Source organism: Melospiza georgiana, chromosome 3, assembly GCF_028018845.1.
Source record: "Melospiza georgiana isolate bMelGeo1 chromosome 3, bMelGeo1.pri, whole genome shotgun sequence".
Lineage (NCBI taxonomy): Eukaryota > Metazoa > Chordata > Aves > Passeriformes > Passerellidae > Melospiza > Melospiza georgiana.
The window spans coordinates 99455542-99468731 of NC_080432.1; the positions used below are offsets into that span (position 1 = coordinate 99455542).

The window sequence follows — 13190 nt, forward strand, 5'->3', positions numbered from 1 at the left end:
AAACCAGCTAGGATTGGCTCTACTGGGAGAAGCTTCTGGAAACTTCTCACAAAAGCCACCCCCGTAGCATCCCAACTACCAAAACCTGGCCACACAAAACCAATACAGTGACAAAGCACATTCAAAATATTTAAACAAACATATCCATTCTGCAAGTATGGTCTGCAGAGTGATGCACAATATCAAAAGTTTAGTACATATTCCAAAATGGTAAAACTGGGTAGACACTTTTCTTCTACCAGAGCCTGCCCATCACTTACAAGCAGCCTGTTTTTAGAAAGAAAAATGGAGCCACCAGGAACTGTACTTAGTTACCATCAATGGAGGATAAATGTAAAAATGATGAATACTCATAAATGAAATATAAGTGTAGGTGGAACTGATTGTTTTTAGTTATGGCCACAGACTACAGCCTCCATTATGTAGTATAGACAGTAATGTTTGAGTCCACTTCACTGCAAATTCTGATTTGTGTTTGCTTTGTAATCAAAAATGTTTTGTTCCAGGCTACATCAGATCCGGGTTGGTTGTTCATTTGTTTAGGGGTTTTTTGTTTGGTTGTTTTTTTCTGTCATGGTTGTTGTTTTAATAAACAGAATTACTTAAGTCCAGCAGCTTTAAAGAAAAATTTCAACTTCCCTTGAGGAATTCTTCTTCCTAAAACAATAACACAACACTGATAGATTTGGAAACTTTGCTTAATTCAGATACTACCTAGGAGATAATAGTAGTAAATGCTTAATATAATTTTCTACTCATTCCCTTTACAGCACTCTATTGTGTTCAGTTTCTGAAGATTCTCAAGTGTAATAGTTAAGTACAGCACAAATTTCTTTATGTTCAGAAGTGCTGAGATCTGCAGTTTTCTCTTATGGCAGTGGTAACTGCAGGTATTTGGCACAACAACCTAGGCTCTTGCCTGCAAACACTACCTTCTGCCCTCTTCCCAGCATCCTTAAACTTAGTGCTAAAACTTGAGCTCACACACGTTTTATTGTTCAGTATGTCCATATTCTATTATTCAAGAAATGAATCTTCTCTTCCATCAAATGTTTTTGAAAAAGAAGGTTACTTTTCCTTCTGAATGCCTAGCATCTTATGTATCATAAGTACTCCATTCACACTCCATCCCTTTGTTCCCTTACTAAATATTCTGATATGTATCATTTTTCCTAACTCTGTAGATAAACTGAAACGCATTACCAGTAAAGTGGACTAACAAATTCAGTAAGGAATTAAGACAGAAATAAAAATCTCTATAAAAGAGAAATCTTGAGAATCTATCCTATAGTCCTTATTCGGTCAGCTCCCATTGTGAAGGCAAGAGGATAGAAAAGCTTGAGAAAAACAACCATGCTTGTAGATGTTGAAATTGCTGTGGTTCAAGCTAGCAAGAAACTAAAATAGTGTAAAGGAGATGCATGAGGTGAACTGACAGAAGACTCCAGCTCAGTCACCTTATTCCACGTATAGAAAGGATATGTTTGCATTTAACATTTCTAACAAAAGGAACTCAGATTTATGGACACAACAAGAATAAGCACTTATAAAAATCAATTAGGTGTCTCTGTTTAAAGAGAGCTAGTAATTTGAGTATATATGACAAAAAAGGAAAACAGAATTCACTTTGACAAAACAACTTCTCAATTTTCCTTCTAATGTGATATGACTCATCTCAAATCTATTGCAAAGTGGTAAACAAACTACACCAACACAGTGACCATCATCTGCCAGGAACATTTCAAAAAGAAAACCATTACTGAGCTACTTTTCTTGTCTTCTATACAGAGAAATGTATTTTCCCAGCAGAAACAGCATTTCACATTATCTTCTTTCCATTTACCATGTTTTCATCACTGCTAACAGCAACCTAAGAAAAACCTCATTAAGGCAGTAATTTATTTCTTAGGAATTAAATTAAATTAAATTAGTTTGGACTAGTTTTAGTTCTTTTTCAAAACAGTCTATTTCAATTAAAACAAATAATAAGAGGGAAGTTCAGTTTGATTACTAATAACATTGTACAGGGGACTTATCTGGGATAGCAATTTAAATATGCAGACAACAGCCTTTTGATTTTATTTCTCATTCATTGAACTAATGTTATAATTGTAACTATTAAAAAAAAAAAGTTTGTTCTCTAATCCTTCTGTAATCTAATTACCTCAAAATACCTGCAAGATAATATACTGTCCTGAGGATCAAAATGACAGGTATAAGCTGGGCTCTCCACTATTCATTATCCATTCTTATTTTTATGATAACTATTTATTATTATCATATAGTTAATAAACAAAATCTAAGCCACTTGATAATGCATCTGAAGTTAGCTTCACAGCTGATATAAATTATCAGAGATCTGCAAAGAGAGTTACATGATTTTATATTTTTGCAATGGTTCTTGTTTGTAGATATTACAATCTTTTGAGTCAGGCCCCTTACTGTGTTAAATGATACTAAATTTAAAAAGAGAGCAACTTCAATTTCCAAAATATCCCCTGATTCATTGCTTTAAAGAAATTACTTTGAAGCTTCTCAGGAGTTGACAAGAAAAATCTAAATTGTCATGGCAACATGGGTTGGAGAAATCCTTCTTTGCCGTTTGCATAGATCATCTCCATGCTATCAGCCTGTTTACTAAATGTTGCTAAAGAAAGCAATTAAAGGTTAATCTTTCCTCAGAACCAAATAAATTATATAAGCAGTAAAAGCCAGTGGAGTGAGATACATTTCAGATAGGTCAAAAAAATTTGAGGCATCATTTATCTTTAAGCAAACGACACCAAGTTGCAGGGCAGACTACATGCTGGAGGGAAGTGACAACATCCAACCAGGACAGGCTTGAGAGGTGGGCCTGTGCAAACCTCATGAAATTTAATTTGCTTCAACTCCTGTGCCTCAACTGCACAGGAGTTGAGGGCAAGGTTGCAAAGAGAATTGATTGAGAGCAGCCCTTAGGAGAAGGACTTGGAGGTGTTGGCGGATGAGAAGTTCAAATGACGCAGCAATGTGCGCTTGCATCCCAGAAAGCCAAATATATCCTGAGCTGCATTGAAAGAAATGGGACCAGCAGGTGGAGGGAGGTGCTTCTGCCCCTCTAGTCCCTCTCACGAGACCTCACCTGGAGCCCTGTGTCCAGCTCTGGGCCCCTGACACAGTAATATACTGATACACCTGTTGGAGCAAGTCCAGAGAAGGCCGTGAAGATGGTCAGAGGGCTGGAGCACATCTCCTACAGAGGCAGGCTGGGAGAGCTGGGGCTGTTCAGCATGAAGAAGAAAACTCTCCAGGAAGACCTTAGAGTGCCCTCCAGTACCTAAAGAGGGCCTACAAGCAAGTCAGTGAGGGGCTTTCCACAAAAGCATGTAGTGACAGAACAAGGGGGAAGGCTTCAAACTGAAGGACAGAAGGTTTAGCTTAGACGTTATGATGAAATTCTCGACTGTGAGGGTGGTCAGGCACTGCAACAGGTTGCCCAGAGAAGCTGTGGATATTCCATCCCTGAAAGTGTTCAAAGCCAGGTTGGATGGGGTTTTAAGCAGCATGGTCTAGTGGAAGGTGTCCCTGCCCGTGACAGGGGAGGTAGAATGAGGTGATCGTTAAGGTTCTTTCCAACCCAAACCATTCTATGAGTCTAAACAGCATTTCTGTGGCCAATTTCATAACAAAGGGTTTGAATTTCCTTTAATCCTATTAGATTTTTTTCTAGTATCCTCGCTTAAGTTGTCTGTGTGATATATGGCTATAACAAGGGCAAGATAAAAAGCCTTTTAAGGTTAATTAGACTTTTTAAATTCTGTGAGCTCCCCAACCTTTAGATCAGGTCCTAACTAGTTAAAATCTGATATAAAGCAACCCAAACTACTAAACTGATGACCAGAGTCTATGTCTAATTTACGTATGTCTGCATAGCAGAATGCTTTTTTTTTTTTCCCTACAACTATTTTCAAATTAACTACATTATGTACCAGGAAAAAAAAAAAGGAAGATTTCTGCACTTCCTTTTATGTTAATTAAATTTCACAATAGATTTCACAGGAAAGCTAAACAGAAATAATTGAGTACAGCTAATGATCAAAATGCTACTCCTGCTGCCACTGTTGACTTCTTAAGATCTATTAACACTACATTCTTCAGTGTAAGAGCCACTGCAAACAATGGGTCCAAATGTGTGCTGAGGATATTTACGTGCTAAGATAAAGAAAATCAATTTAATTTCTCGAGAGAAATATCTACAAATGCAGAGGGTCACTCATTGTGATATTAGCAGTTGTTTGATTGAACTGAGGTTCTGAAAGTGAATTTTAAGATGTTTCCCCCTCCCCCTCAAAAAAATGCTTGGTATGACACAATCTCTGTATTATAAGAAACATCAGCAGGATACCAATAGAGAATCTGACTGCTGGGGCAAAGCTAAAATAGTGCACTTAGTCACTTGAATGTAGTCAGCTTCTGCATTGATATCCCACAAACATTAGTGAGAACAGTGTGAATTGTCATGACCATTTGTTTCACAGCCAGAAGCATGCAAAATTAGTCTAAAAAGAAGTTAAATATTGCTTTTTTATTTTATCAAAGAGGCTTTTTCAGACATTTCACTGTTGTGTAAACGTCATTCTTTCTTTCCTTTTTTTCTTGCCCTCCCAGTCACCTGCATTTTTTTTCCTAGATTCAGGGCAAGGCAGGTTCTGCAAGCTGATGTATATTCCTGCAATATCTAGCCCCTTGCTTCCCAACATCATCTGCTCCTTGACAAAGTGCCCTCTCTGCTCCGTGCAGCTCCACCTGTGCTGCAGAGCAGCAGCACCCCCAGTGCCCTGGGGAGTGTGTCCCGAGTTCCATGGGGGTGTTGGGTGCGCCATGAGCGAGGCTGAGCCCCAAGGCACTCTCACGAGGCAAGCGCAAGCACAGTGCCCAAAGCCAAGCCTAAGATCTCAGCCATGTATTCTGGATACACTCTGCAAAGCAAGGCAAGCTAACCCGTCCACTTCAGCAGCCAGCATTGCAAGAACAGTGAGGACACTTTAAATCCAAGCTACAGCTAGGCCAGTATTTTAAAAAGAAAACAACCTCATTGTGGTCTCCAATGTGTTTAGGTCCACCTTTGAACCCAACTTCCAAGTACAGGGCAAGGCTGGCTGCACTTTTGTTCCCAGTGCACTGTAAATTGCTTGTGTTTCAGCACCAGTGTAAGTAAATAAAAGTTTGAATGTCTGTGTTCTTTGGGAGCTTATGTGTGAACACAATATGGCAAGTAAGGCAGGTCAAAGGAAGTAAACAATGATTTATGCAATATTCTATCATGGCTATATTTGATCTGCAACTCATAGGATGGGTAAGAGGAAAAAAATATCCCTAGACACAGATTTACTCTGTGACAAATGTGAAAGGTTTGCCGCAAACATCAAAATTATAAGAACATTTCAATAAAAATCTTCAAACATGGTTTAGAAATTATTCTCTAGCAAAAAAAAACCTGAAAAAACAAAATGAAAAAGAGAAAAAGAAAAAGAATGAGAAAAAAGAAAAAGAAAAAGAAAAAGAAAAAGAAAAAGAAAAAGAAAAAGAAAAAGAAAAAGAAAAAGAAAAAGAAAAAGAAAAAAAAAGAAAAAGAAAAAGAAAAAGAAGGAAAGGAAACTATCAAACAAGAAAAAAAAGAAATAAAAAAATAAGAAGAACTTTATGTTTGGCAAAATTGCGTTAAAAAAAACCAAAACGTTGCCTTGCAATTGAAAACAAGGCATGAAGCAAGTACTGCAAAATGTAATTTTTAAATGCTGACCATATTTCATGCAAATTTGCAGACAAACACTGCATAAAAACTTTTACTCGTTGTAATTTATTCAGGTCTGTGTCAGCTGCAGTGCTGCAAATGTTTCTTTTGGAAAGCCACTGAACAACAAAGACATGAATGCGGAACTTGATTCTGTACTTCAGTATTCATAGGATACTGTAAGACAGATATAAAACATCCAGAGACTAAAATGATACCAGGTTTCTCTGTGTATTGTTCTTAATGTCTTTAAAGGAAAAAAAAAGAGAAAAAAAATGAACTAAGGTAAAGGTCAGATGCTCAGAGATACCAGAGATACTGTTTATAAGCAAATTGCTTCTACATATAATAAATATATTAATATTATCAAGGTTTCACCTAGTTTTCCTTTTTTTAAGTCATTCATGGGTGCAAACATTATCAGAAGTTCTCCACAAGAGCTCAAATTAAACAAGGTCTGACTCTACCCTTCAGCTGCAATATCTACTTTGTCTGGATTATTTGAAGTAGCAATCTGTTCAAAAGTAGCCAATTGAGCTATTTCAGAAATCAATACAAATTTCAGTTTCCAATGCAGCAGAATTGGGGTCTCAGAATGACCTGAAGTTGCCTTTTACTGGACAGGGATGAGACAAGAAATTTAACTGAAAGAAGTCAAATCACTACTTCAGAATATGCATGAATTTATCATTAAAATGCATAATTAAAGAATTAAAAAGCTGTAAGAAACAATGATTAATTTTTATTATGGAAATTAAAGCATTATTATAATTGCTAGAATTTGTGATTTTTTTTTTTTTTTTTTTGTTGTTGTTGCTAAAAGCAGATCATTGATAATATTCTGATTAATCAAGAGTTCTGGTTAATCATCAGCAATGTAAGAGTGATTAAATCCTGCTTTGTCCTTTAAATAAAACTGCCCTCCAGGTAAAAATGGCAAGAAACCACCATCACTTTCTTTACTTTTTTTTTTCCATATGAGAAAGAAATGCAGAAAAAGTTCTTGTCTCTGAGAAAGTAAGGGTTGTTGTTAAAAATAAGATGCATTACTCTTGAAAGAGTGCTTGCATGCCTGCATTTACTATTCAGTCACTAAATGCAGACAACAGATATATGTTGCCTTTGGGTGTCAATATAGCACTAACAATAATCCAAGTTATTTGTATAAGTAGCTATTCCTCTGAGAAATGCTTATAACAAATACAGTGTAGATTTTCTTAAATGCAATGGAAATGTCATATAGTGGAGTGAAGTCTTTCATCCAGCCAGAACAAAGATGTGTCAGGACAAAGAAATATCTCACAGCTCTCCTCAGGCATTAATGCCATTTTTCCCCTATTTCAAAAGTTTGTGGTTGATAAAAAATGGTTTAAGGGCAATTAGAACTGACATAGAAAAGTAAAACTTCTAAGTAAAAGAAAGTGATTCATACACATTAGGAGAATTTCCATATGATTCTTATTCTTTGCTCACTGCAAAAATTGGAAGAACATCCAATTTTTCTCAGTCTAATATGGCTAATTTTGCAGCCATATGGAGAACTAGAGGCCAGATTTTTATTCTGTGACCCTGACTTGAATCCAGTTGCACACTGGATTTTAATTAGAGGCCAGGTCTCACACTTATGCCACTGCTTGAGTGGATTGCACAGTTAAAGCAGCAACTCCCCTTCCCTCAGTGCCTCCCCTGCCGGCTGCTCGCACAGAAAGCTGTTTGCCAGCACAACAGTGTCACCATGGCCAAAGAGAAACACCGGGCTTCAACATGGATCTGAGCAAGATGAAATTACATTTTACCTTTAAATCCACTGGAGGTTTTATACTGCGACACTATCAAGCAGTCACTTCTCCAAGGAAAGGTTACAAGAAGGAGTTTAATGTGATGGTGCATGGATTGTATCTTGGAAAAGTTGAAAACAGTGGTCCCTGAGGCTTTTCAGCCTTTCTATAGAGCATGGTAAATCTTGAATGTATAACTGAAAATATTTACAGTTTCAGATTTTCTTAATTTGTTTGGAGAAAAGTTTTTATTTGTGGAAATGCTGTGGAGGCATAAGTGGCATAGATGACTTTTTAAAAATTTGCTGATATCAATGCATATGTAACACTAATACCACACTATGAGTAAAAATAAGATTAAGGGTTTATATAGAAAAAGCAGTCTACAGGGGGAAAAATGACAACTGCCCTTCCCAAATAAAAAAAAAACCACATTGTCTGATCAAAATCAGACAATGCCTGTATAAAGGGACACGAGAGTGAGAGTCAGCAAAATAGACAGATTTGCAGTATAGACAATTTGCAGAATGGTTATCTATACAAATCAGAGATGGTGCTGAAGTGGCCTCAGAGATTTCAATACATCCTGAAGTTCCATTTCTGCTTGTGTCTTCATGTGCCTGTAAGCCATCTTCAGCTCCTCACACCAGTATCCTGTTCCACACACACACACACACCAGAGAAACTGAAAAATCTTTACTGGTTGACAGTGGTAATTCAACCTCAACTATGGGTTCAAGAGTCTAAAATGAGTGTTTGGGGAATCTTTGTGGCATTTATATGCTCTCTACTACATTACATTCAAGCTTACCAAGTTTCCTATTCCTACCCATAGTTTAGGACATCATATACATATCTCAATGCAAAAACTAGTACAGATACAGATCTTACCAAAAAGTAAATGCATTTTTACTTTAAAATACTACATGGTCAGAGCTGGATATTCTCTACTATGCCTTTCTAGGGCAAATTCCTCACTGAGCTGGGGGATGGAGAATGCATCCATCAAATACTTGGTTTTACAGCTGGGTGTTCAATACCTTGCACTGATTTTCTTTTAAAAATTCCCTTTTTTCAGCTCATTTTCCTCAGAATTGCTTTAGTCTTCTCTGGAAGAGAATGAAGCCTCTCTGGAGAGACCAGTCTCACAGTTTGAAAAACACTACTTTGGAGAAAAAAAAAGACTTTAAAAGAGACAAACACTCTCAGTCCAACAGGAATAGGCCTTAAACAGAGTGGTAACTTTGTGTGATGTAGTTATAGCAATTATTATGACAAAGTGATAGCAGGAAACAGAAGGTACATAAAATGTTTTGAGATTTATTTTTTTAAAAACAAAATCCTGAGCTGTAGATGTGAGAGTCCTTTTACTGTCTGTATCTAATTTAAGAACAGAAATGTTTTCCCTTTGTTATTTCCATTAATCTGGATGATGCATCTCTGCACAAGCCTGCTTATGTACATTTAGGTTGAGGCAATTAGTTGGCAATAAAGGTGCTGTATTTGGTTATCTAAACACGTCCAGGAAATTACCTTGAAAACATGTACTGAACAACTCTAAGTACTAAGCAGCATGTATTCCTACTGAATATATGTTCTACGGAATATAGGCTGTCCACAGACCTTATGTCATAGCAGAAATGTCTTTCACTCTTTTCTTGAATTTTAGTCTGAATTGAGTCTAAATCTATTATTTGTTCTATACCACTATGATTTTTTACAGAACTTATATTGATGTGTTTTTTCTTTCAAGAAAATCAATAGGGTTCTTTATGTTTGCTTAGGTTACAATACAACATATCAGAATTAGCAAATGGCTCTATAAACAAGCCCATCTTAACATGCATAGCTGAACACCCTGCCGTCTGTCTTGTTGAGGCATAATTGCTATGATAGGGTAACTTCTGGGAAAGCGGTTCCTTTAAATGACTCCATACTAATTTCCCTTGATGCTTAAAGCACAATGAGCAGGGAAGGATTCCCCAAATGTTTTCCAAAACACTCAGGTCCATCAATCAGATTAAATCAGTCCAAAGAAATGTGTAGAACTGCACCTCAAGTCTACCACAGTGAATGATAATGAATGTACATTTTCATCCTTACTTGTTCCTTAAAAAAGTTACAGAAAATTCCACAGGAACAAAGGGTTTCCATTTCATTTCATAACGAGGAACACTGTGGAAAGCAACCCACCTGTCATTTTACTGAAAGATATGGGAACGCCTGTGGCAACACCTCCAGAAATTCAGCACTTGTTTCTTTTTTTGCTAATAAAATCCCCAAACCAAGCAAAACCTGGGTGATTTCCTTTTACAGTGACCAAATTATTTGATAGCAAGGGGCTGGCAAAAGAGAGTTCTGAGAATCTAATAATTAAAATTATTTCATGTGCTCCTGAAACCCTGGGTCTTTATGTTACTAAGGAAGGAGTTTTTTCACTCTCTGAAGCATTAACGTAATTTCAGCCTCAGGATTACATTTGACTAAATATAGATACCTGTGCTCAATTGCCTGGGAAGGTAAACGGGAAGGAATTATGTCAACTGTCCCCGATGGCTCCCCTTCAACCTGTTGTTTGACTTCAATATTAAGTCAGTCTTTAGCCATTAAGTGGGTGTGTTGCTGCTTCACATTAAGCAGGTATAATTACATTCTGCAGAGCAGCATCAGAGGCAGTGCCCAAACGTTCCTGGCAAAGCCTTTGTATGTAAGCAAAACACGTCGGATCGTCGCTGAATAACCATGATCCAGCCTCCAGCTTTTCGTATGTGCTGTCAGCCATGAAAAGAAAACACTTAAATGTCAAACGACATAACGGGCTACAGTGTATTTAACAAATGAGTCGCGGGTGTCGGCGCGCCCCGGGAGCGGCGTGGTCGCGGCAGCAGCTGCCCCTCGTCCCGCGGTCCGGCCCCGGGAGCGTCTATCGGGGCAGCGCCGCCAGGGACCGGAGCTCCCTCCCCGCCGGGCCGGGCCGTGCCCGGGGCAGCCCCGCCCGGGACCGGAGCTCCCTCCCCGCCGGGCCGGGCCGTGCCCGGGGCAGCGCCGGGAGCCGGGCACGTGCGCGGGCGGCACCGGGGCAGGAGGCACCGGGGCTCGGCGGGGGCAGGCTGGAACTTTGGCTGGGGCGGCCACGCCGAGAAGCCCCCGCCCGCCGCGGGCTGTGTGTGCTGCCGGGCACAGCCCCATCCCCGGGAGCCGCGGATTCACAGCCCAGGAGCGCCGTGCGCCTTTCTCGCCCCGCTCCCTTCCCACAGAGGCAGCCGGGTGGCGTTGCCCGGTGGACCGCGGCAGCGGCAGGATCCGGGCAGAGGAGGGATGCTATCGGGCTGGTGTGGAGCCGCAGCCGCTCCTCCGGACCCGGCAAGACTCCTGCCCGGTTCCCGGCGGCCCGGGCTGGCCTTCCACCGTCTCTTCCTGCAGATCACGGCCGGAGGCGATGGGAGGGAAGGCACCCTGCCGTGCCGCCCAGGCGGGCGAGGGAACCCGGCCGTGGGCACCCGCAGGACGGGGAAGGCTCCAGCCTCGCCCGCCAACCCGGGGGCCGCGGTAGCCCTGCTCCCCCTTCTTCAGCCGCCCCCGCACCGAAAAGAGCAGCGAGAAAAATAAAATGGTGGGAACGATGCAAAGCGCCTTGGAAGGGTTAAGGGAGACTCAGACGGTACAAACCGCAAGGGGAACCGTCATCCCGGAGGCAGGCAGAACAACCGGGAGCGAGGTGGGAGATGACAGAGGCTGTATCGGGGACAGGTGCTCAGCTCCGAGCTGCCTCGCTCCCTCCCTCTCTCTCGCACACACAGACTCGCATCTCTCCCAGCATGAAAAAGCGCAGGGCTAATGAGAGGCGAAGTGAATAATGGGGAAGTTGTTGTCTCCAGCGATGAGGCAAAGTAATGGGGCTGAGGCCAGCACTGAAGTTGTGTAACCAAATTCTCCCCCGTCACCCCCTCGTTTCTCCACCCTCCCCCATTGATTTTAAGGAGAAACCCAGCTGAGGTGGGGAGACTCTCTCCACCGCACGCCCAGCAGAGAGGAGTCCTCTTCCCTCGGGCACGGACAGGCAGCTGGTGGAGGTGTCCCCGGCGCCGCATCCCCGCCTCCGCGCAACTTGCGGGGAGCGGAGCCGGCTGAAAGCAGGCGGAGGCGGCTCTCCGCGACCACCCACTCCGCGCTCCCCCTCGAGCACGGCAAAAGCCGGGGAGGCGGGAGGAGGGGAGATCCAAACTTGCCAGCCCGGGGATTGTCCCTCACACGGCAGCGGGTGCCGTTCGTGCGTGCGCGGAGAGCGAAGTGTTCCCAAACTCCGGCGCTGCCCAGGCGGCTGGATGCGCACGGCTCCGCTCGCGGCGTCGCAGCGGCTGCTGCCCAACTCCAGGGGGCTGGTTTCTCCCGGGGGAAGTGACCGGCCGGGAGCAGAGCCCTAGGGGAACACCGGCGGGAGGTGGGAGGCAGGGAGAAGGGAGACCGGGCTCGACAGCCTGCTGTTCGCCGGCGCAGAAACGAAGCGAGGGAGAGAGCTCAACCGAGCGGCAGAGATTTAGCCGAGGGGTTATGAGTGCCGTAACCACAGCCTACACGAATGCAATGCAAGAAACCCGAATCTTACCCTGAGCTGCAGTGAGGAGCCCCGCGCAGAGAACCAGTAGAGACTTCAATTTCCTCCACGCAGTCATGTCTGCAGTTATTCCACACACACACACACTCTCACACAAAACCCCCGGCGGCTCTTCTCGGCTGCGACCGTGTCCTCCGAGCGGCAGCGGGGCTAAGGACAGCGCCAAATAACCACCACAGGGCGAGGAGAGGCGGAGAGGAGCGGTCCGGGTCCCGAGCGCCGCGCAGCGCCCGGCGCCTCCTGCAGGACTGCGCGGGCGGCTCGCTCCGCTCTGCTCACAGACAGCATCAGTCCCGCGCCGCGGCGGGGCTGCGCCGCTCAGCGCCCGCGGAGCCCCGGCGCCGCCGGCCCGCCGCCCGCCCAGGGGAGGGAGGGCACCCGGGGAGGGAGGGGAGGCACGCCCGGGGCCGCGGGCGGCGAGGCATGCACGGCCGCCGGCGGGGAGAGCCGGGCAGCGGCGGCGTCGGGAGGAGAGGGATGCGGAGAGTGCGAGGAAGAGGAGGAGGAGAGGGAGGAGGAGGAGGAGGAGGAGGAGAAGGAGAGAAGAGGGAGGGAGGGAGGGATCGCGGCGAGAGCAGCGCAGGCAGCGCGGCGGAGCGGCTGCCAGCCACACGAGAAGCCGCCGCCGCCGCCGCCGGACTCAACCATCACTTCCCAGGGAGAGGGGAAGCGGCCGGCGCTGTGCAGCCGGAGCTCGCCCAGCCCGCAGCCTCTCCGCGCCGCCGGACGGCCCCGCACGGCCTCGCCCCCCGCCCCGCACGGCCTCCCCGGGCGGCTGCTGCCCGCCGCCGAGCGGCCCCAGGGGAGCGATGGCTGTCCCGGGCCCGGTGCCCCCGGCGCGGAGAAGGGCAGTGGCTCTAGGGCTACACCTGCCCGGGAGGCTTCTGCTGCGATTCCCCGGTGTCCTGTCTGTCCCCCAGCTCTGCCTGCGGTTCGCCTCCGCCAGCCCCATGCGAGAGGTGCGGGTGCTGGGGTCCCTCGTCCTGGGTGAAATTACCCTCTGCTTTCGTCCCCGCTCTGGAGA

At 44.2% G+C, this 13190-nt stretch overlaps 1 protein-coding gene across 2 annotated transcripts in view; it reads right to left on the reverse strand.

The window, feature by feature from the left end:
• CSMD1 (CUB and Sushi multiple domains 1) overlaps positions 1-12451 on the reverse strand; it is a 1052613-nt gene extending 1040162 nt beyond the window's left edge. The window contains exon 1 of one of the 2 annotated variants that reach the window (XM_058020501.1): positions 12158-12451. In XM_058020501.1, the coding sequence (XP_057876484.1) occupies positions 12158-12224 (67 nt within the window). In that variant the 5' untranslated portion in view covers positions 12225-12451. The remainder of the gene's footprint in view (positions 1-12157) is intronic. The other variant, XM_058020500.1, reaches the window with a different exon arrangement.
• Positions 12452-13190: the final 739 nt, after the last annotated feature.